General features: G+C 37.8%; 3 protein-coding genes and 1 long non-coding RNA gene across 4 annotated transcripts; 3 read left to right on the top strand and 1 right to left on the bottom strand.

The window, feature by feature from the left end:
- Positions 1 to 4,814: 4,814 nt before the first annotated feature.
- On the bottom strand, positions 4,815 to 5,820 carry LOC137188421 (uncharacterized). Its single transcript, XR_010929399.1, has 3 exons — positions 5,685 to 5,820; positions 5,475 to 5,594; positions 4,815 to 5,347 (listed from the first exon to the last, which is right to left on the bottom strand). It is a non-coding gene; the product is annotated as an uncharacterized lncRNA (long non-coding RNA).
- A 5,346-nt stretch (positions 5,821 to 11,166) lies between these two features.
- LOC137188506 (interferon-induced protein with tetratricopeptide repeats 2-like) lies at positions 11,167 to 12,742 on the top strand. The gene is made up of 2 exons (XM_067598160.1): positions 11,167 to 11,171; positions 11,815 to 12,742. Exons 1-2 carry the CDS (start codon positions 11,167 to 11,169, stop codon positions 12,740 to 12,742), a joined length of 933 nt encoding a protein of 310 aa, XP_067454261.1.
- Positions 12,743 to 12,840: 98 nt separating this feature from the next.
- LOC137187412 (interferon-induced protein with tetratricopeptide repeats 1B-like) lies at positions 12,841 to 16,732 on the top strand. The gene is made up of 2 exons (XM_067596273.1): positions 12,841 to 13,133; positions 15,041 to 16,732. Exons 1-2 carry the CDS (start codon positions 13,129 to 13,131, stop codon positions 16,404 to 16,406), a joined length of 1,371 nt encoding a protein of 456 aa, XP_067452374.1. The 5' UTR covers positions 12,841 to 13,128; the 3' UTR covers positions 16,407 to 16,732.
- A 1,036-nt stretch (positions 16,733 to 17,768) lies between these two features.
- On the top strand, positions 17,769 to 23,152 carry LOC137187411 (interferon-induced protein with tetratricopeptide repeats 1B-like). The gene is made up of 2 exons (XM_067596272.1): positions 17,769 to 18,633; positions 20,391 to 23,152. Exons 1-2 carry the CDS (start codon positions 18,398 to 18,400, stop codon positions 21,706 to 21,708), a joined length of 1,554 nt encoding a protein of 517 aa, XP_067452373.1. The 5' UTR covers positions 17,769 to 18,397; the 3' UTR covers positions 21,709 to 23,152.
- Positions 23,153 to 24,534: the final 1,382 nt, after the last annotated feature.

The raw sequence follows: 24,534 nt of genomic DNA, 5'->3' as shown, positions 1-24,534 counted from the left end.
CCAGCACCCCAATGACAATGACCACCGGCCCATCAACAGTGACCAGCACCCCAATGACAATGACCACCGGCCCATCAACAGTGACCAGCACCCCAATGTCATTGACCACCGGCCCTTCAACAGTGACCACCACCCCAATGACAATGACCACCGGCCCGTCAACAGTGACCACCACCCCAATGACAATGACCACTGGCCCTTCAACAGTGACCACCACCCCAATGACAATCACCACCGGCCCGTCAACAGTGACCACCACCCCAATGACAATCGTCACCAGCCCATCACCAGTGACCAGCACCCCAATGACAATGACCACCGGCCCATCAACAGTGACCAGCACCCCAATGACAATGACCACCGGCCCATCAACAGTGACCAGCACCCCAATGACAATGACCACCGGCCCATCAACAGTGACCAGCACCCCAATGTCAATGACCACCGGCCCTTCAACAGTGACCACCACCCCAATGACAATCACCACCGGCCCGTCAACAGTGACCACCACCCCAATGACAATGACCACTGGCCCTTCAACAGTGACCACCACCCCAATGACAATCGCCACCAGCCCATCAACAGTGACCACCACCCCAATGACAATGACCACCGGCCCTTCAACAGTGACCACCACCCCAATGACAATCACCACCGGCCCATCAACAGTGACCAGCACCCCAATGACAATCACCACCGGCCCATCAACAGTGTCCACCACCCCAACGACAATTGCCACCAGCCCATCAACAAACACCTCCGCTGCAGCAACACAGCCAGCCAACACTACAAATGCTGCAAATGATGCCTGCTGTATCAGACTGGGTATGATCCATCTGCTGCTGGGACTTCTAATTTATACCTTCTATTAGAACACAGAACATAAACACAAATATGGACAGAGCCTCTATGAAGCCACCCAAAGGACTCTGACAGGATCTTTTGAAGTGTTGACTTGTGTTTACTGCTTATCTTTAGTTGGCGGAAATTTAGGAGAAAGGGTCTGGGAGAAGTAAGCAGTAATGCAACAGACACACATACATGTACATACAACAGAGGGAAAACTACCTTTTCACAGCTTTAACTTTATTAAATATTTCCTGGGAATTTTCTCTCAAACCTCTGTGTATTGTAAGTGGATTGAATGCATTATTATTTTATTACATTCTTTTATAGTAATACTCAATTTTAGAAAAAAAAAGTAATATCTGAAATTAATGAAATAATCAATGGGAAGGTCTGAGAGGCTGGGGTTGGGGAGGCCAATAATTTTGGAGGGTTTTTGTGTGATGCACATGAATTTCTTCCTATTGGAGGCAGTTAACATGGTGAAGAAACAGGGAGAACAATAGAGGAGAAGGGGTTGAATTATACTTTGATAGAGCAGCAGCAGGAGGAGGTGTGGGGCAACAAAAAATGCTGGTATTGAGTTTGTGGAAGGCAGAGAATCTTTGTTGGTAGCTTTTGTGGATGTCAGTGATGTCTTGTTCAAAGCTCAGTTTATTGTCCAGAGTGAGTCTGAGTTATTTGAAGCTCTCTACCAGCTCTCTACTAGCCGTAGTTTGGCTCAAATTCACCGTCCTGAATTCATCCGCTATCCAACCTGTAACCATAATAACATTTAAGAGCACAGCTGTCAAAGTTTATTTGTTATGAAGGTTTGTAGAATGGGACGCAGCAGAGGAAAAAGAGATGGAGAAGAAAAGAAAGAAACCAAGCGAAAAAGGAACCAACACCCGAAGAGCTTAAAATGATAGAAGAAGAGAAGGATGAGATTAATACAAAAAGGCAACAAAATGGGCAGTTAATATACTGAGAGACTTTTTATACCAAAAACAAAAGAACACTGATTTAGATACATAGCTACTCTGCGGTCATGCTTAACGACACCTTGTGTGAATTTTATGCCTGGGTTCAAGTTATATGAACATTAGAGATGGTATCAACCGCCATATATCACAATTCAATATAATAAGTGATAAGGAGTTCAAGTCAAGCAATGCTGCCTTTAAAGCCATGTTGAAATGCTCCTGGAAAAGCAGCAAAGATACGGGTGTCCATCATCCTCGTATAACCGAGTCTGACCTGGAAATTATTAGAAATTCAGATATACTGTCTGGTCAGAAAGATGAGGTTCGAGCCTGGTGCACAAACCATAAATATCCTGAAAGGTTTTATGTTAGCCATGTCTGGGAATCCCTTGTGTCCAGTTAAAAGTTTTAAGAGCTGCGTTTCCGAGTGTCCAGACATCGCCAAAGTCTTCTATCTTCACCCAAAGTGCATCCCGGACTCGCAACTTAATGCCACTCAAGTGTGGTAGGCTACACCCGGAAATATGCTGAAAATAATCTGTGAACAGGTGAGATATTTATGCCTTCGCTAAAGCTGATAAAAACACAAATTATATGATTTTTATATGCTTTAATTATTTTTTCAAATCTCGGTTGATCCTGTCCGTATTGGAGAAGATGACATGGAGCCAGATCTGGTCTTGACATAAATCCACAAGCACCTCTGCCCATCGTCAATCCCCAATTCAGCCACCTTCCAATAAGCCAGACTTGCCTATATCAATGACAAATTGCACCATCAATGGAAACATCGAGTTTAATTTTCGCTAGTTGAAGGCTTGACGAATCATTGATTGTTAATAGTAAGCTCATTAATATCACTATTAACATAGCATTCTCGCATAGCATTGCAAGAAAAATAGAAATGTAGCCTGGTTTATTTTTTGCTATAGTTGAAGGCTAGACCTGTACATTGTTAATATAGACTATTTTCTTATCTGCTATAGTTTAATTGAAATAAAAATGAACCTGTGAAATTGATGAATTAACACACCAATAAAAGATCACCTGTTTGGTAGCCTATGTCTCTTATTTAATCTAACAAATTTAGCGAATGTCTATGAAATGGAACTGCAACTCAGTTGACTACAGCTTAGCAACAGTAAAATGTTGTCATTGCTTTGGGTCAAGTTTACTGGCTGCCAACTGCTGAGAACACTGATAACAAAGGCAATAAGATGTGCTTTGTTTGTGTGTGTTAGCCTGAAGATTCCCAGTGATTTAAGATGTATGAATAACCCGATCATCAGACTGAAATGTGAGGTTCGTTTTCACTTCATTATTCAAAATGTTGACATACACAGTTTGTTTCTTTGTTCATTCATAGAATCACAAGAGATGTGTCGGCAGAGCCAATAAAGCTCCCTTAGAAGACAATCAAATCTCATCAGGAGCAAATTATATAAATAAAATTTAGAAAGAATTCCAGTTTGTAGGACTCCTTTAAAAAATATAAATTGGCTGTTTGAAGTCCTTGAAGATTTGGGTTGAAGCTGATGAACAAGAGATCCGAATCTTTTCATTATTAGATAGTTTCTCTGCCTGCAATAAAATGTTATTTTAATTCAAATTTTTGACTAAAACATCATTGTACTTAAAAAATTGGTCAGTCCCAAATTTTCCATATTTGTATGTATGCAGATTAATGAGAATGTACAGATTTTTTCAGGGCATTATTTGTTGTGTTTCAAGCACAGATGGCTGCCTCTGTTGTTCTCTCTCTTGTGTTTTCACTGTTTTTGTTATATTTGTTCTGCCTTTTGCCAGTCTAAAAAGATAACTTTTACGAAGGAAGAACTGTTAAATATTCAGCAGCTTGCTCCACACAATTTTTCTCCAGTCTTCACAAACACAGAAAGTTTTGTTCAGTAAAATTATCCTCTTAAATACGGGCTCTTAGTATTGCAGGTTAACCAGAAACTCCTCAGAGGTGCATGTCGAACTGGTTTTAAATGTGGGATGTGCTTCTCAGTCTGCCACAATATTTAAAAGCAGAGCCACAGACTCTGTTTAAGAGGGGTTTTTTTTATAATATTGACTTTATTGAACAAACTAACAATTATAAAGTTGGACCACTTGAAGTTGGACAAACTGTTTCATCACGGTCTCAGATTTAATCCATCCATACAAATGAAATGCCAACAATTGTCCAGCAGATGTCACCATTTTGACTGTATCAATGCTTATGAACAGTGAATCATTTTCAACACAATTGCTTCACATTGATTCAGTGCTTCAGAAAGCTTTGCTTCCTCCACCACTGCAGACTGGAAACTTTTATCTAGACAGGCAGAAACACTGTTTTCCAGCCTGGTATCAAGGTACTCTTTAAGTACTTCTCTATAACAATAAATCATTATCACTTAACAATAAACCATGAAGATGAAGACATACAAAAAGATGCTATTTATTAAGAGTTTACAGTCAAAAACTTCTAAAAACTACTCTGGCAATGTAAGCACACAAACAATCTAATCTACAAACAAGCCAAATATTGTGTGTCATCACCTTTTTGCACAGTTTAAAAAAATGATTGAGAAGGGTTTCCATCAATATATGATGAAGATCATTGAGAGGTTGCAGTTTGTCAAGGAAATATCTTTAATGCTTGCAATAATGGACTCATCACAACATGATGAGAACCCCCAAAGTCAAGGAGTGCTCTCCCTTTATACTCTTACAGTGGCTATAGACACACACACAAGACAGTGCAAAGTAACTCTTTATTTGGTTTCCCACATCCACAGTATAGATAAGTTCATTTCCACCTCTCCTCTTAAAAAAACAAGTTACACAACATAACGACTTACTTACTAGGAAATTAATACACACACACCTATTGTTGCATAAAGGCGCAAGCTAAGCAGAAGATCACTTGTTTAAAACCACAGTTTCATCCACAGTTCTTTATTTTTCTTTTCCTGGTATTGCATCTTTACTTTTCACAAGTATTTGTGCCTTGTTTCAAGAAAAGTAAAAATGAAATAAAAATGTACAACAGAGATTGTGTTTGAGGTAATTTGTGCAAAAATATAGTCCATATGAATCCAAATACAGCAAAATTCCAGTCAAAATACTTTAAAGTTCAAAATTTGTTGATTGCCCAGTCATTTTGTGGGATGGGATGCTGCTGTTATGATTAAAATAATTACTTAGCAAGCTGAAACATTCAAAATGTTAAAGAAATCTCACTGTGTAAATGAATGAGAGGATGATAGCAAAAGTAATGTCTGAGTAAGCCAACCACATCTACTTTGTTAGTTACTCTTTGTTCTAATAGATGATAAGAGTAATGAGTCCAAACAGCAAAAGAATCACATTCAGTTTGACAGACTAGTCTGAGTTACAGAAGCTGCTTTCACAGCATTTTGGTGCAACACTGAATTTAACAAGAATAGGAACAGGCAGGAGTTCCAAGTGAGAAGCAACTTTACAGAGGTTTGCAGAGACACATCCAAAGGAACGAAATACTGCGCCCCTGTCTTCACTATCTACCACTGTGGATGAGAAAATCATTGTTAGACCACAGTTTTTAAAAGTTTTTCAGATTTAATCAGCAGGAAATGGCCACTTTGAAGGCAGCAATAATATGTTTTGAGACAAAAAATAATCATGAGGGCTCACCAGTCCCATTAATGCAGCGGTCCTGCGCTCCCACACACTGTAATGTCTTGTTTCACACAGAAAAAGATTGATCATCACAGGTGAAACACTGCAGGTTGTTTTCCTTCTGAACACCAGGGTCTGAAACAGAACAGGAGACATGGTAGACACTGTACAAGACACAAAGTGACTTATTGTTCTTCACTGTGACCAACATTAGACTTTACTTACAAGAAATGTTTTGATTGTTGCAGCCATCTGTGTTGCACACATGAACAGTTGCAGATATAGCATCAAAACCAATATTGAATGAATATGTGTGTTTTCCTTCACTGAAAAGGGAGGATGGCACACACAACCTGGTGGTGTCCTTAGTGACATTCCTAATCTCATTTTCTGTAAAGTGAAACACAGACCAAACACTGTAAAGCAGAAATCCCATTTAAAACTGAAAAAGTGAATGACATTAAGGAAAATCTGATTTCTTTTTGTACTTTGTACAGATACCTTGATAGGCAACAGTTGCACACAGGTCAGTAGAGTTACATGGAGTTAAGGTCTGTTGCTTTATGTCAGTCCCATGACCAACCCAACACTCAAAAGCTTCAGCTGCAATTTATGAAATAAATCAGGGTGAGTTGAACAATCAACATGAATCCTGTTTGTCATATAAACACAGATACAGTATGCAAAGTTAATCTGATGAGAGACAACCCCAAATTACAACACACAATGACAGAATGATGTTTATGCCAGCCTTCAGGTGTACAGTTTTCTGTCATGGTGACGCCTGCATTATCTCTCTTTCTAGAAGAACAGAACGGCACTATGTAAAATGATGTTACATGGGACATTTCTGTGGCCAATAAAGAAAAACTTAGTTGACATGAGTAAAAAACACATTAATATGTTGACCGTGAACTTTTTGTAACTTGATAGCTCCTTAAAAGATGTTTCTTCATTATGTTGATGAAAAATGAAATCTGTACAGCATGAAGTTTCTTTATAAACATGTTTGCTGTTGCAAATTAGTCTTTTTAGTGTTTTTATATTATTTTGTATATTTCTGTGGTTACTAGATGGTATAAAACAAAACATAAATGATGACGATGATGATGATGATGATGATAAACAAGTCAGTACCTGGCAGACAAACAGCAGAGATAAAAAAAAAATTAGTAGAGTTATGAACTACCTGACATGACAGGTACCTGCAAGAATGCTGTTTTAAGAGTGAGTGAGGTTACCTGTGCTGGAGAGTGTTCAGATGAGAGTCAGAGACAGGATAAGCTTCATCATGATGAGTAAATCTGCAGATTACAGGAAATATTTTATAGTATTATTATATAGTGAACCTGTATTTAAAAAGAGGAAGTTATGGGAAATGACAACTGTCTTGCTGTAAACACCTGCAATACACAGTTCAACAAGCCATCAACTCCTCATCTTTTTCACCTGCAGTAATGTCAGGATGAATATACATATAAATTATTATCATTTATAATATAATTGTTAATTATATCACTATCATTGTGTAAAAATATATATATTTTGAAAAATTGGAAAATGAGGATTGGTGAAATAAATGACACTGTAAAAACAAACAAACAAACAGGTTAGATTTTGTATTCAGAGTTATTCAACAGTAAAATGTGTCCAAATTAATTTACTCATTTTAATATAGACCGACATACTTCAGGCTACTGTAAGTTTGTACAGTACATTGTATAATGTTGGAAAAAAACATGACAAAATCTTTGAAGAAATTCCAGTTCCATAAAAAGTTTAATATTGGATCATAAAATGTGGTAGACATTCATAAGTGAAAGTCTGATAACACCTACACCTCAGTACAGAAATTAGACGACATGATACAGATCAGAAGTTAACCTGAATAGAATCAAATGCAAGCAAAATATTATTAAATAGCTATCATAAATTATAATGAAAATATCATGGCCTTCAAGGCATCAGATTGAACATCAGCCTTGAGGATCATTTTTTTCAGAATTATTTCAATAAAACTCACCCAGTCAAAATTCAACACACCCAGTTCGTCAATAGAAAAAGGAAAAGGTCTCCCAGATAACTGTTACTCTTCTTCTCTGGTCAGAATGACACTAACGCTTCTAAAACCGTTTCACTTATACCTCCACCAATGATGTCTCCACCTCTTCACTGTTTTATTTAAAGTCCAAAGGCATTGCTTCACTTTTCTACAAGATCCTGACAGTACAATTATAACAACAGTCTGCAAAATGGTGGATATTCTGCTGTGATGCAGGGCTTAATCAGTTTACATCCAACTATGGTGCATACAAACCACTGCTTAATGAAAGTAAAACGTTTTCTTAGCATGGCTATGGAAAGTTGCACTTTCTTACACACTGAATGAGCTGACACAAAAGCATAGAAACTGTGGTTATACTGTGACCATTGTGTGAAAGGTAAAGAGAATTAGGCTATTTAATAAGTGGTTTAATAAATGATGTTTATATGAGCGATTGTTATATTGATTTTATGAGTGAAATCAACCCGCTTCAATTCCATGTATGAGAGATATTATGACACCAATCCAAGGGTGTAAGGTCATAAGGGAAGAAGTCTGCAAAGCACTCACTGCTGGGAATTTTGTTTCTTGTGAACGCATGGTAATAATTGAAAAAAATCAATATAGATGAGCATATTAACATTTTAAGCAGCTAAGATCTTCTTTCATCTGGATTTTGCGGTCCGGACTGTGGGACGACAATGTTACAATAAAACTATAAAAGTGAGATTTTGAAAAGAGGAAATTACACTTTTGACCTTGTCAGTGTTGCCAGAGAAGCTGATGTATGTTAACACACCAGAGTGATCTTACACACTGCTCCTATCAGTATGAAGTGACTGTCATGGTTCTGTCCCAGTCTGGCTCTCTGTCCCTGCACCAGTCCAGCAGATGCCCTCAGACTTTTTCCCTGTTTGTGAAGTTGATATTAAAGTTTGCTTTTGTGAAAGTAAACATTGTTTCATCATTTATTTAACCATGCCCAATGTTGTCCTTATTTGAATTCAAACTGTGAGAGGCTTTGTTTACTTTAACTGCTAACAGGTTGATTTGGAGATTCCCTTTTCCTCTGTATGTATGAAGTGAGTAGACAATGCAGGATTTCCCCATGGGAATCTCCTTGCTTCATGCCAGTTGGTTCAATATATGTAACTTTAGAATGTTATCCAATCAAAATTCAACACACCAAGTTTGTCAACAGAAAAAGGAAAATGTCTCCCAGATAACTTTTATTCTTCTTCTCTGGTCAGAATGACACTTACGCTTCTAAAACTGTTCCACTTATACCTCCACCAATGATGTCTCCACCTCTTCACTGTTTTATTTAAAGTCCAAAGGCATTGCTTCACTTTTCTACAAGATCCTGACAGTACAATTATAACAACAGTCTGCAAAATGTGTTACTAGAACTAAAGTGACAAGTTTTATTGACACATTGTGTACGGTTGTGGGTTATAGTTTAAATTTATCTAGATTATGTGTATGTGTGTATGTCTCTCTATTGTCCAGATGCACTTCTGCCATCTGAATTCTGGTTTGCAAAACATTTAACACAACTGCAGACACTGAATACAGATTTCACATGAGTGCTCACAATAGTTCTACTAGCTCACTAATCATGAGCTAGTATGAAGGATAGAGTGGAAATGCAGCTGTGATGCAAGAATCAATCAGGTTATCTGACTATGATGCATGTGAATGAATGAATGAATGAATAGTTAATTTCAGTCATACATAATAAGGAACAAAACAAAAAATTGTGTGGGTATGAAACTGACAAAAACATAATACATGTTTATACCGATCCATTTCACACAATAAAAAAAACACGCAATCAATGACCGAAAAAGGAATAGGCTGAAGTCCAAGGCTTATTTCTTTCCTATCCTATACAATCCATAAAATAACCCAGAATATCAGCAGTATGAAATAATTTACTCAAAATTATTATTTTACATCTTTATCATTTCATGTCATAATCCTTTATTTTTTTTTACATTTTAAGGCTTTTTTGAAACTCAACAGAGAGATAGACAATTTTAAGTCATCACTAAGACCAAACCATAGTTTGACTCCCAAAACTGAAACATATCTGTATTTTACATTGGTTCTCACTTAACATATGTCAAAGATACACAATCCTCTTAGATTATAATTTCCTTCTCTTAACTTAAAAAATTGTTGAATACAAATAGGAAGACTTTTATTCCTAACTCGAAAAAGTAATTCCAATGTTTTTAAATACACAAAATCCAAAAATTTTAATGTGCAGGACCCTATGAATAATGGATTAGTGGATTCACAGCAGCAAGCTTTATTTATTATTCTAATAGCTCTTTTCTGGAGTTTAATTATAGGGTCTATATTTGTTTTATATACACTAGACCTCAACACAATATGACATATATGGCATTATAAGTGAACAATACAATATATACAAACATTTCTTATTCAACAGATCCCTTGTTTTGTAAAGAATAGCAACAGATTTAGATTTAAAAAAACTATAAAATAATACAGTAAATTTCTGTGAAATAACTTCTTTTTTCACAGTGTAGGCCTAAAGTTTAGTTGTTTGTGTGTACTTTTGTTTTTCTACAGGGACAAAAACCTCTGTCCAGGTTTTTGTTTTGTTTCATTTATCTGGTCTCAGCAGCAGGCTTCAGTTGGGATCTGAGGAGTTAAGAAGCAGAATTTGTTTGATTTGTTTTTTTGATTTAGCTCCACCTGCAGTCCTTTTCCTTTTGTTGCTCACCTCAGTTATTTAATCACACTCAATTACTGTTGATTATTTGATGTTGATATTTGAGCTGTAATCTTGTAAACTCTGTTGTCATGACACCAAACAACAGATGCTGATGTGCTTGCCTGTCTACATCAGTATTATGTTGCTTTCCTCATCCCTAGACACCTGCAGGGTTGTAGCATAAATGAGGGCTGGGGGCTCGTTGGATTCAGTTCTCTACAGAGGTGGGGGGGAGGGTTCACTAGACTGTTGATGGTATGAAAGAGAAATCTTGAGTTTTGCTAGATTAGAAAAGTAAGACAGTCTCTTACTTTATCTGTGAATTATATGAAGATAATAACTTCCTCATGTGGAGCCAATGAACTTGAGACTCTTTCCATTTATGTTCAGCTCTTCTACATTTTCTTTTCAGTTTTTGAATATCTTTATTCATCCAGGACCTTGGGACCAAACCCTCACAGGGGCTATTTGGTCAAGAGCTGTCAAACACATTAAATTGATTAACCATATCATTTACATTATTACACTGTGTAATACAACCACGAGCACTGAATGAAGCAGCAAAATCTGCAGCAGCATTGTCATTAAAAACCCATGACTGTGCTTAGCGCATTGAACAGCGACGTGGCAGTTAATATAAAAAAAGATGCCTCTACTCAATTGAAACTTACAGTAACTTAAAGAAATAGAAACTTAGAGTCAGCGGGTTCCTACAACAAAACTAAAGGCATGCAGTTACTTGATCTGTTGCTTTCCTAAAGCATTTAAATTTGTACCCCACCTCTTTAATTCCCTTCAGCATCAATATGAATGTAAAATAGAGGTTGGACAATAGCTACTGATTTTATGTCAGTGAACCCAAATGCTGCTTCAGACTAATATTTAGAGAAATAATGAGTCAAAGAAACCGCAGGATAATGAGGTGAGGAGCTGCTTCTGAATTTCATATAATTGCATGAACAAACATCATTATTAGTAGTAGTATTAAAACCAATAGTTTTCTGTAAACTTTATCTCACACAGCCAGGAATATAATGTTAAATCCATCCATCTTCTTTTAATTGAACAAATTTTGTTAATTAATCTTTTTTGCCTGAAAACAGTCAAAGATGAGTGTAAACAGTGTGTAAAAAATGAAGTGAGGGTTTTAGTAAGACCGTCCTCAGTTGTTGCTACAGCTCTGCTTTCTTCAGTTCTTCCTTCATTCCCAACTCTTTCCTCCCTCCTTTATCTCTTCTGATATTTCTTTAATCATCCATTTACTTCATCTTTCTCTCTATATATAATCATTTTCTTCCTCTAGTTCATCCTTCTTGTCTTCCTTGTTCACTTCCATGTCTTGATGAATTTCTTTCCTTCCTCCCTGCCTGTTTCAGCTCAGTTTTCCATTTCTTAACCTCATTCCCTTTTGCTTTTTTCTTCTTCCTTCATTCGCTCCTGCCTGTCCACTCAATTCATTTCTTCCATCCCTCCTTCCATGAGATGAACACTGGTTACCCAAACGTATCAAGCTTCAGAGCATATTATATTAACATGCTGTTGATGTTATTTTTATTCTCCATCAGTGCTGCTCAGAGTCAGTCAACACTGGAGGCCAAACTGAAGGCCCTGCAGTGTCACTTCACCTGGGACATCGACCCCAGCAGGTCCAAACTTTTCCGTTTTAGTGACAAGCTGGAGGACATCAGCACCGAGGAGGGAAACAGCTGGCTGGGTCATATTTACAACCTGCAGGGGTACATTCACTACCAGCTGGGCTTCACTGAAGACGCCTGGCGTTTCTTCAGCAGGGCCACAGAGGCCTTCCGCTGGTCAAGAAACACCGTCTCAGATGAAGGTCCCTGGTTGGTGGTGAACTACGGGAACCTGGCTTGGCTGCACCACCACCTGGGAGAACAGGCAGAGAGTCAGACTTACCTGTCAAAGGTCGACACCCTGCTGAAAGAATATCCATCTCCATCCCAGGACGAGCTCTATCCAGAGATCTACGCTGAAAAAGCCTGGACCCTGATGAAGTTCGGCAAAAATAAAAAGCCTCTGGTTGCAGATTACTTCCAGAGAGCCATCAGGATGCAGCCGAACATGGTGGAGTGGAACACCAGCCGTATCATAGCGTTAGTGAATGCTGTTAGGTTCGACAACACACCAGTGGGGGAAGACATCCTAGAGGAATTGAGAATGGCCAAGGAACGGGATCCAGAGAGCTTGTACCTTGCTGTTCTTGACCTTGAGCAGCGTGCTATGAAAGGAGAAAGAATTGAAGATGAAGCACACGAGTTAACCAGAAAGGTTTTGAGAAATCCTGTCAGCAGCTACAGTGGTATCAAAAAGTTATCATGGGTTTACAGAAAATATGTATCTGTTGATGAAGCTATTGCTCTAGCAGAGGAGGCTCAGGAAAAACATCCAGATGTACGTTTCCTGAAGTGTTGTGCTGCACTCTGCTATGAATGGAGGATGTGTGAATCTTTTAATTGGGCAGTCAGGCAGTAAATTTCTGCTGTTAGGAAACGAAAGTTAAGATGCCTTCGAATGAGCGAATTTGCTGACCTTAAAACTCACTAAGGGCTCGAGTTTTTTTCTATTTTTTTATCAGTTTCTTTCATAAGACTCCATGTTTTCTCTTGTCTCTCTCTACGTTGATGAAGCGGAGTTTCTGTAAGTTTGTAATTCGCTGCAGCGAACTCCCGTCTGTTCGCTTCGTCCCACCTCTAAAAGTCCAAAGTCCATTCTGCATCATTATAAATATCATGCTCAACATCACAGCATTCACAGCAAAGCAGAAGTTGGACAACAGCTACTGACTTTATGCCAATGGACCCAAAAGCTGCTTCAGAATAATATTTAGAGAAATACTGAGTGAAGGAAACAGCAGAATAATGAGGTGAGTCGCTGCTTCTGCAGTTCAAAATGTATAACAATGTCTTATTTTAGGGTATCAGAGCCCAAAATATCAACATTATGGATCTTGCCAGTTAATGATGATGTATTTATTATCAGTCAGTGCTGCTGAGTTCTCTCTTATTTTATTTTTCTTGTTCCATTTCTGCTGTTCCTTCTTTTGCCTTCAGTTTGCTCCCTTTTACTATATTTTATGATTCTTGCTTTTTCCATATTACCTTTCAACAAGGATGAGATCACGAATCACCTGATGTAAATCCACCACACCCAAAGACATTTCTCATAAGTCTATAAAATGTTATTTTCTGTCTATTTAATATAATTATCATTCTTTTGCTTATTGTTATTATAACTTATCAGTTATTTTCTGTCAAATTTATCCCACTTTTTTCCTGTTTTTGCCTAAAAATGTTTAAAAAATTGTAAAAAGTATCGGAATCAGCCATTAAAACCCTCCAGGAGCATTTAAGTGTAATAATGTCTTAAGTTCTTCTTCAGAAGCTAAAGTTCTGCTTTCATCCATCTTTCCTCCTTTCCGTCCCTCATTCTGTCTCCTGTCTTTGTTTCTTTATTTCATCTTTCTTGTCTTTCAGTTCACTTCTCCTTTTCTTAACTTCATATGCTTTTGTCATTTCCTTATGTCCTCCCTGCCTTCATTTCTTTTTCTTTCAAATTCTTATTTGCTCATCACTTGCTTCCATCATCATCTCTTTATTGTTCCTTTGCTTGTTGCTTCCTTCCTTTTGTCCTCCATTGTTTCCCTCTTCAATTCCTTTTCTTCCTTTTTTACCTTAACTTTCCTACCTTTATTCCTTCTTTATTTTCTTTCCCTCTGTAGTTTCCTTTATGCTTTTTTATTGCTGTCTCTACTCTAAAACTTATTTGGCTATCCTTTCCTCCCCTCATTCACTCCTTCCTTATTACCTTCCTGTCCATTCAATGCTCCTTTGTGCTCTATTTCTTCCCTCCCTGCACATGTGTAGATGAGGGATCTCAAAGTTCAGTTGCAAGCTGATGGATGTTTGATGCTCGCCACTGAGTGACGGTCAGGACACAAGGCTGGAGACTCTGATGAGTTTGTCTTCTTTATTGATGGTTAGGTATGCTTCAACGCAAACAAATAAAGGAGAAGCGATATGAAAATTAACTTACTGATTAGTGCCTTTCATGCTCTATGTAAAGCACTTTGAATTGCCTCGTTGTTCAAATATGCTATACAAATAAACTTGCCTTGCTTAGTAATGACTGGCAACTTATCCAAATATTAACAAATACCACAGCTATGGCTATGGAGATGAAAGTAATATCAGCATCGAAGAATAAGTATCAAATAAACATTTCAATAATTTTATCCACCAAAAACTGACTACAATGACCTAAAACCTCAGTTTCAGTACTACTTTCTCTCACCAAAACTCCTAACAGGGTAATCTCACTGAGGAAACCAACAGTGACACCTGGTGGCCTTTAGCTGGACATGGCAGCTGATCACTGATGACATGGCACTTAATTAGTAACGCTCAGTTAACCCACCCTTCTGTCATCCTAAGAGCAGTAAATAGCAATATGAATCAAACATCTACTATGTAAAGAAGAAGAGGAAAACTACTTGCAGTATGTCAAAAATGCACACCACCAACTGGATTTGTTTGGTCTAATGCAGCCACACTCCACTCATTAAGCCTGATACCTCTCTGTTGCCAATGAGGGGTATTAATCAGTGTGCCAGCAGGTGGTGCATTCGTGCAAATGACCATAAATCAACCTATTCTGAACTGTTTAGCCTTTCTGATAACATGAGATGAACACTGGTTAACGCAACATATCAAAGCTTCAGAACATATTATGTTTACATCTATTTTAATGTGTGTTGTTTTTATTCTCCATCAGTGCTGCTCAGAGTCAGTCAACACTGGAGGCCAAACTGAAGGCCCTGCAGTGTCACTTCACCTGGGACATCAACCCCAGCAGGTCCAAACTTTTATGTGTCAAGGAGGAGCTGGAGGACATCGGTGCCGAGGAGGGAAACAGCTGGCTGGGTCACATTTACAACCTGCAGGGGTACATTCACTACCAGCTGGGCTTCACTGAAGACGCTCGGCGTTTCTTCAGCAAGGCCACAGAGGCCTTCCGCCGGTCAAGAAACACCGTCTCAGATGAAGGTCCCTGGTTGGCAGTGAACTACGGGAACCTGGCTTGGCTGCACCACCACCTGGGAGAACAAGCAGAGTGTCAGACTTACCTGTCAAAGGTCGACGCCCTGCTGAAAGAATATCCATCTCCATCCCAGGACGAGCTCCATCCAGAGATCTACGCTGAAAAAGCCTGGACCCTGATGAAGTTCGGCAAAAATAAAAAGCCTCTGGTTGCAGATTACTTCCAGAGAGCCATCAGGATGCAGCCGAACATGGTGGAGTGGAACACCAGCCGTATCATAGCGTTAGTGAATGCTGTTAGGTTCGACAACACACCAGTGGGGGAAGACATCCTAGAGGAAATGAGAATGGCCAAGGAACAGGATCCAGAGAACTTGTACCTTGCTGCTCACTACCTTGAGCAGCGTGCTAAAAAAGGAGAAATAATTGAAGATGAAGCACGTGAGTTAGCCAGAAAGATTCTGGGAAATCCTGTCAGCAGCTACAGTGGTATCAAAGTGTTATTAAATGTTTACAAAAACTATGTATCTGTTGATGAGGCTGTTGCTCTGGCAGAGGAGGCTCTGAAAAAGCATCCAGATGAACGTTACCTGAAGAGATGTGCTGCACTCTGCTACAGATGGAGGATTGTTTTGGCCTGGGACAGACGCTTAAAGCAAAGCACGATAGACAGAGGGATCAGTCTCCATAAAGAACTGATTCCTCTTTACACTGATTCACTTCTGAACAAAATAACCCTCGCAAATATATACGCAAAGTCAAATCATAGCCAGTATGAAGCTGAGAAGATTTACCAGGAACTGCTAGAAATGGATCTGGAACCTTCAGAGAAACAGTTGATTTACAACTACTACGCAAAACACTTAAACTTTGTTAGACAAGATTACAACAGGTCGATAGAATATCACATGAAGGCAGCAGAGATACCGCACCAATCTTACTATCGAGAGTACAGCATCAAATTTCTGAGGAAGATTAAAGAAAAAAACAGGAACCGAAGGTGTGGAGAAATAGAGGAGTTACTGGCCAAACTGGAAGTCTGGAAAATCCTATATCTAGAAGAAAGTGAAGGTACGATATGTTTTTGGATTCATATATAACCATGGTGTTTTCTATATAACTGGTGTGTTGATTTTGTTTTTTTCTTAGCACTGTTTTTGAAGTTTAAATAAGAACATAATGCACTTTGTATGAAATATGCTTTGCTGTAAGCTTTGGGGTCATGAAAAATAAAACTGTCTGATGAGAAATGTAATGATTAATATGATGTATAACCTGAATATAATCACAAAGTGGAACTGATTGTGTTGGTAGAAACTTGTATGTCACGTGTACACTATACTAATACTATTAAATAAACAATATAAAATCTAATATGTTTGTTTTGGTGGTTCATTTACAAGATATTCATGTTCTCTATGAATGACTGAGAGACGTATATTTGAAACTTTTTATGTCTTTTATTTTCTTGTAGTTTTCATAGTGTCTACTGATCAAAGAGAGAAATCTTCAAAAGACATCTGTATGATGCATGGCCATTATTGCATTGGACCAGTGTATCTACAATAGGAGCAAGACGACAACAAAACAAACAACATATTTCTCTTTCTCTTTCTGTGACATTTTGCAGGTGAACCAGAACTCTCTGCTGCTGCTATTGGTTGAACTGTTACTGTAGCTCAGTATGAAGTCTAGCTGTAATACGAAGGAAAAAGTCCACAAAAACAAATATTGGATCAGCATCATTTCTAGGACTTGAAAAGATCTGAGGTTAAGCCAAGGTCATCCAGAGCTTCATCTTTGTTGTTAATAACACTGACATTTCTGGCTGTGTGTAATGATACACCCATCTGCCCAATGAGGCAACAACCACTGTTAATTATTATTCAATAAAATGATATTTGATTAATGATTTAATTTAATGATTTGGTCAGTAAACACTTCCATGGACACAGCAATGTCAATACAGGAAATATTGTGAGACTTTGCTTTTAAGCAGCAAAACTGAAAACTGAAATTATGAACTTGACAAGTCAGAGGAAACTCTGCAGAGGAAACAGAGTTTGGACTTTTAGATACTTAAAAATAAAGAAATATCCCGACAGCTGTGATGGAGCTCAAGATTCATCCTGCCAGACAACTTTACTACTGGTAATTTCACTGTATAAACTTGGAATCTGTGTATAACAGCTGACCACACAGAACATTAATTATTGATAGATCCTGAACGATCTGGTTGGTGTGTCAGGAGGTAAATAAATAATGAATGATGATATGCTGCTGTGTGTGTAAATGCACCAGTGATGGAAGATCCTTTAATTAACTAAAAGTACCAATACAACAATGTAAAAATACTCCATTACACATAAAAGTCCACACACACACACACACACAAAGTCATTTAGTGCAAAATGCATTTAACTTAATTTAAGTTGATGTGAAGCTTATATAAGGCTTCATCAGTCTGAGTTAGTCATATCAAGTGGATATCTGACACATTTACAGTCTTTTTAGCATCAAATTCCCTCTTTGTGTCTCCTCAGACAGTGTTTCCCTGTTGAGCTGCAGGTGGAAGAATAGTAACAAAAAGAGGGACTTTGGCACTAAAAAGACTGTAATGTTGAAAGATATCTACTTGATTTGACTCATTTGGACGCTGAAGCTTCATATTAGATTCAGATAAACTTTTAAATACATTTTTGCACAGAAGGAGGACTGTGGATTTTGTCCCCCATCACTTCCATTGTAAGTGCATTATGAAGGGATCTTCTAATGGTCAGTATGAACAGGAGGAATGATTACAGCAAGAAAAACAGGTTTAATTTTCATTTGGGCTCCTAACTGTGGTTTTAAGACTCACGTGACAAATTGTGGATCGTCCTTTAAGAGGAAATCTGATGAGTCTTGATTTTATTTTAGTCGAGCAGTCAGGCAGTAAGTTTCTATTGCTGGGAAACGAAAGTTAAGATGCCTTCGAACGAGAAGCGAATTCGCTGACCTTAAAACTCACTAAGGGCTCGAGTTTTTTCTATTGTTTTCTCACAGTTTCTTTCATAAGTCTCCGTGCTTTCTCTCGTCTCTCTCTACGTTGATGAGTTTCTGCAGGTTTGTAATTCGCTGCGGCGAACTGTCGTCTGTTCGCCTCGTCCCACCTCTAACAATCCAAAGTCCTTTCTGCACCGTTACAAATATCATACTCAACATCACAGCATTCACAGCAAAGCAGAAGTTGGACAACAGCTACCGACTTTATACCAGCGGACCCAAAAGCTACTTCAGACTAATATTTAGAGAAATACTGAGTGAAGGAAACAGCAGAATAATGAGGTGAGTAGCTGCTTCTGCAGTTCAAAATGTATAACAATGTCTTATTTAAGAGCATTACAGCCTATAGCCTAATATTAACATCATGGATCTTACAAGTTAATGACGACGTTTTTATTATCAGTCAGTGCTGCTGAGTTCTCCCTTACTTTCTTTTTCTTGTTCCTTTTCTACTGTTTCTTCTTTTGCCTTCAGTTTGCTCCCTTTTATCGTATTTTCTGTTTCTTGCTTTTTCCAAATTCAACAAGGATCATGGTCAGGGTTTAAAAAAAAAAAAAATACTGAGGTCATGAGTCACTTGGTGCAAGTCCACCACACCCAAAGACGTTTTAACAAGTCTGTAAAATGTTCTTTTCTATCTATTTGATATTATTATTATTCTTTTGCTTATTATTATTACAACTTATCTGTTATTTTCTGTCAATTTCATCCTGCTTTTTTCTCTTTTTTGCCTAAAAATGTTAAAAAAAAAAAAATCTGAATCAGCCATTAAAACCCTCCATGTGCTTTTAAGTGTACAATGTTTTAGCAAGATCTTCCTCAGTAGCTGCATCTCTGCTTTCATCCATCTTTCCTCATCACTTGCTTCAATCATTCAAATTTATTAATTGTTCCTTTGCTTGTTGCTTCCCTCTGTTGTCCTCCTTTATCTCCCTCTTCAATTCTTTCTTTCTTCCTTTTCTACCTTACTTTCCTACTTTTACTCCTTCTTTATTTTCTTTCCCTCTGTAGTTTCCTTCATATTTTTTCCTTCCTCTCCTCTTAAACTTATTTAGCCATCCATTCCTCCCTCATTCACTCCTTCCTTATTACCTTCCTGTCCACTCAATGCTCCTTGTTCCATTTCTTCCTTCCCTGTACATGTGTAAATGAGGGATCTCAAAGTTCAGTTGTAAACTGATGGATGTTTGATGCTCGCCACTGAGTGTTGGTCAGAACACAAGACTGGAGACTGATGAGTTTTTTTATCTTCTGTATTGATGTGGGTGTGGTTCAACACAAACAAATAAATTAGCTTACTGATTAGTAATTACTAGCAACTCATTCAAATATTAACAAATACCACAGTTGGCTATGGAGATAACATTAATTTCACCAAAGTAGAATAAGTATCAAATAAACATTCAAATAATTTTATCCACCAAAACCTGACTACAATGACCAAAAACCTCAGTTTCAGTACTACTTTCTCTCACCAAACTAACTCTTAACAGGGTAATCTCACTGAGGAAACCAACAGTGACACCTGGTGGCCTTTAGCTGGGGATGGCAGCTGATCACTGATGATTGGCACTTAATTAGTAATGCTAAATTAACTAAAATACCATACTTATCATTACTAAACAAAGTAATTCTACCCTTCTGTCATCCTAAGAACAGTGAATAGCAATTTAAATCAAACATCTACTATGTAAAGGTAAGTGTTAATGCACAAGAGAAAAGACAAGGAAAGACGAATCTACCATGTGGCATGATAATTACTGTATTTACATAACGTCATACTTAGCACAATGATATTCTGTATACATGGCAGATAAAGAATCCAAAGAATAACAAACAGAAAACTACTTACAGTAGGTCAAAAACGCACACGACCTCCTGGATGGTGCATTGGTGTAGATTACTATAGATCAATTTATTCTGAACGGTTTTGCCTTTCTGACAACATGAGATGAACACTGGTTATTCAAATATATCAAGCTTCACAGCATATTATATTAACATCTGTTTTAATATTTGTTGTTTTTATTCTCCATCAGTGCTGCTCAGAGTCAGTCAACTGAGTCAGAGGCCAAACTGAAGGCCCTGCAGTGTCACTTCACCTGGGACATCGACCTCAGCAGGTCCAGACTTTTATATGTCAAGGAGGAGCTGGATGACATCGGTGCCGAAGAGGGAAACAGCTGGCTGGGTCACATTTACAACCTGCAGGGGTACATTCACTACCAGCTGGGCTTCACTGAAGACGCTCGGCGTTTCTTCAGCAAGGCCACAGAGGCCTTCCGCCAGTCAAGAAACACCGTCTCAGATGAAGATGAAGGTCCCTGGTTGGCAGTGAACTACGGGAACCTGGCTTGGCTGCACCACCACCTGGGAGAACAAGCAGAGAGTCAGACTTACCTGTCAAATGTCGACAACCTGCTGAAAGAATACCCATCTCCATCCCAGGACGAGCTCCATCCGGAGATCTACGCTGAAAAAGCCTGGACCCTGATGAAGTGCAACAAAGACAAAAAGCTACTGGCTGCAGATTACTTCCAGAGAGCCATCAGGATGCAGCCGGACATGGTGGAGTGGAACACCAGCCGTGTCATTGCGTTAGTGACAGCTTATAAATTCAGCGACTCACCAGTGGAGGACGACGTCCTGGAGGAAATGAGAATGGCCAAGGAACAGGATCCAGAGAACTTGTACCTTGCTGCTCACTACCTTGAGCAGCGTGCTATGAAAGGAGAAAGAATTAAAGATGAAGCACGTGAGTTAGCCAGAAAGGTTTTGGGAAATCCTGTCAATAGCCACAGTGGTATCAAAGTGTTATTAAGGGTTTACAAAAACTATGTATCTGTTGATGAAGCTGTTGCTCTGGCAGAGGAGGCTCTGAAAAAGCATCCAGATGTACGTTACATGATTAGATGTGCTGCACTCTGCTACAGATGGAGGATTGTTTTGGCCTGGGACAGACGCTTAAAGCAAAGCACGATAGACAGAGGGATCAGTCTCCATAAAGAACTGATTCCTCTTTACACTGATTCACTTCTGAACAAAATAACCCTCGCAAATATATACGCAAAGTCAAATCATAGCCAGTATGAAGCTGAGAAGATTTACCAGGAACTGCTAGAAAAGGATCTGGAACCTTCAGAGAAACAGTTGATTTACAACTACTACGCAAAACATTTAAACTTTGATCGACGAGATTACAACAGGTCGATAGATTATCACATGAAGGCAGCAGAGATACCGCACCAATCCTACTTTCGAGAGTACAGCATCAAATTTCTGAGGAAGATTAAAGAAAAAAACAGGAGTCCAATGTGTGGAGAAATAGAGGAGTTACTGGCCAAGCTGGAAGTCTAAAAAATCCTAAATCTAGAGATCTAGGATTGAGAAACCTGACCTGGTCAGTGTATGGAGTGAAATGTGATTAGTGGACAGTGGTGGAAAAAGTATTTTGATCCCTTTCTTAAGTAAAAGTAATACAACAGTGTAAAAGTACTCAATTACAAGTAGAAAAGTCCTGCATGAAAAATCCTACTACAGTAAAAGTAAATAAGTATTATGAGCTTGATGTAGTACTGCAGTAAAAGTAGTGGTTTGGTCCCTCTGACTGATATATTATTATTATTATTCTTTATTATTACGCCACTTTTTATATATGACATCATTAGATTATTAATAGTAAAGCATCAGTGTTAGAGCAGCATGTTACTGTTGTAGCTGCTGGAGGTGGAGCTAGTTTCAACTACTTTATATACAGTTAGCTAGTTTAGTCCAGTAGTTCCCAACCTAGGGGTCGGGCCCCTCCAAAGGGTCAGCAGATAAATCTGAGGGGCTGTGAGATGATTAATTTGAGAGGAAAGAAGAAAAAACAAAGTTCTGATGCACAAATCTGTTTTCAGTTTTGGGACTTTTTCTCTAATCTTTGATTTTTGCTGAAATATTGGATCATTTGAACATTTATTGAAATGAAAGCATGTGGGAAGTTTAGAGGGAAAAATCACTATTTGGTGGAGTCGAAAGTACAATATTTCCCTCTGAAATGTAGTGGAGTGGAAGAATAAAGTAGCATCACATGGAAATACTCAAGTAAAGTACAAGTACCTCAAAACTGTCCTAATGGACAGTACTTGAGTAAATGTGATTAGTTACTTTCTACCACTGCATCATAAATTTTAATTTTTCTTTTTTTGAGATGAACTGTTGTGAACTTGTGAATTTGTATTATTGACCAACAGCGTTGTGAAGTGTGAAGAGCAGCTGATTCCAGAAATGTTTTTCCCCAATCAGTACATATATATTAACATTATAGTGAAGTTAATGAAAGATAAAGACTGCTGGAAGGAAGAAGAACAATTAGCCTATAAATTCACTCTGAAAAGATGCTCAGCAGTAATAGAGTTTATGTGATTTGTAGGAAACAAGCTGAATCATTTAAAAGCACTGAGATGGTCTTTTAAAATGTCATTACCATAATCATGTTATGTACTTTAATGGTCAGGTTTTAATCAGATGTTCTTGGACTCATATATAACCATGGTGTTTTCTATATAACTGGTGTGTTGATTTGTTTTCTTAGCACTGTTTTTGAAGTTTAAATGAGAAGATAATACACTTTATATGAAATTTGCTTTGCTGTAAGCTTTGTGGTCATGAAAAATAAAACTGTCTGATGAGAAATGTAAAGATTAATATGATGTATAACCTGAATATAATCACAAAGTGGAACTGATTGTATCGGTAGAAATTTGTATCTCACTTGTACACTGTACCAATGCTATAAAATAAACAATATAAAATGTAATATATGTTTGTTTTGGTGGTTAATTTACAAGAAATTCATGTTCTCTACACAGTTTTGCAGCACTGCACACAAAACAGATGTCAAACTACAACATTGGAAATTTGCTGCCAACATTAAATTTAAAGAACGTTGGTTCAAAGATTCAGTATTTTATCTTGTGTTTTCCAAGAAGGTCTGATAAGAAACTTATTTGACTATTTTCTGCATATTTTCCCAAGAACTTTCATGAAAATAATTTTATTTGCTTACAATTAGAAACTTCCTTGAAGAAAAGTTCCATTTAAACCCGAGTCAGGACTTATTCATTATTGAAAACTTTATTCTCTGTTTATTCTCAACGGTATCCTTGTATGTAGACAAATTTCACAATTTTGCATTTTCAGCTATTCAAACTTAGTTACCCAAATCATTAAATGGAATCAATTAAATGAACACTTTTTACTTTCTCCTTTATTAATACCAGTTTACATAGTTCTACCTGAAATAAAATAAATATGAATTTACAACCATAAAAAACATAATACAACAATGAGATCACAAAAGTATGGTATAATACTGAAGTAATTACAAAGATTGACAATACATACTGTCAGGGAGCAAGAAACATTATGATGGTGCACAACAGGTGGAGCGGGCGGTCAGTAATGGAAGCATGGTTCCCCTTTTATGAGTTGAATTGCAAAAATCTATTTTCTAAGTCTCCAGATATAGGAAGACATGAAGAGCTTGTAGAAAGGCCCAGGTGCAGTTTCAGCAGTGTACAGGCTGCTGCAGCCTCCCTCTGCTGACTGCAACTCTGAAATAAAAACATAGTGGTAACATGACGTGTGTGTACTCATCTCCAATAGTTTGTTTACTTTTAACACTGAGAACTGGCTGACTTGGATTTGCTGACGATGGACAGAGCTGTATCAATCCTATAGATTTATAAATGGAATCAATGGACTCTGGGACTTAAGGACCAATCTCTGGGAAATTGAATTTATCAGGAAATTACAGAACTGTTACTGAGTGTTACTGAACTTCCTTCATCTGTCTTATGGCCATCTTTGATCTCTTTCATCAGCAGGTAGCTTCTCTGGTTGCTCTCTGAGCTCCATTGTGGGACATCAGTGTCCATCAACACCACAATCAAATCATCACCTCTTACAAACTGAGACAAAATGGATGTTTAATGTTGATATTCAGTGTCCTTTCATGGACTTAAAGAAGTATAGATCTTGTGATATATTTTTATATATAAGAGCCGAATTGATTAACAGGGAATTAATCTGCAAACATTTTAATTATTGAATAAACAATTGATTTATTGAATGTTTATATTCTGCTTATAAATGTTAATTGGGAGACTTAAAAATAAAGTCACTTTGACAGCTGGTAAA

This window comes from Thunnus thynnus, chromosome 8 (genome assembly GCF_963924715.1).
Source record: "Thunnus thynnus chromosome 8, fThuThy2.1, whole genome shotgun sequence".
Taxonomy (NCBI): Eukaryota; Metazoa; Chordata; class Actinopteri; order Scombriformes; family Scombridae; genus Thunnus; species Thunnus thynnus.
The sequence above is the reverse complement of the archived record's forward strand: the minus strand, read 5'-3'. Positions and strand labels throughout refer to the sequence as shown.

Excerpts from the sequence above, each read along its gene's own strand:
- LOC137187411 (XM_067596272.1), top strand. The coding sequence starts at position 18,398 with ATGAGTTTCTGCAGGTTTGTAATTCGCTGCGGCGAACTGTCGTCTGTT. Across the intron at positions 18,634-20,390 it reads GGAAACAGCAGAATAATGAG|TGCTGCTCAGAGTCAGTCAA; the intron begins GTGAGTAGCTGC and ends ATTCTCCATCAG.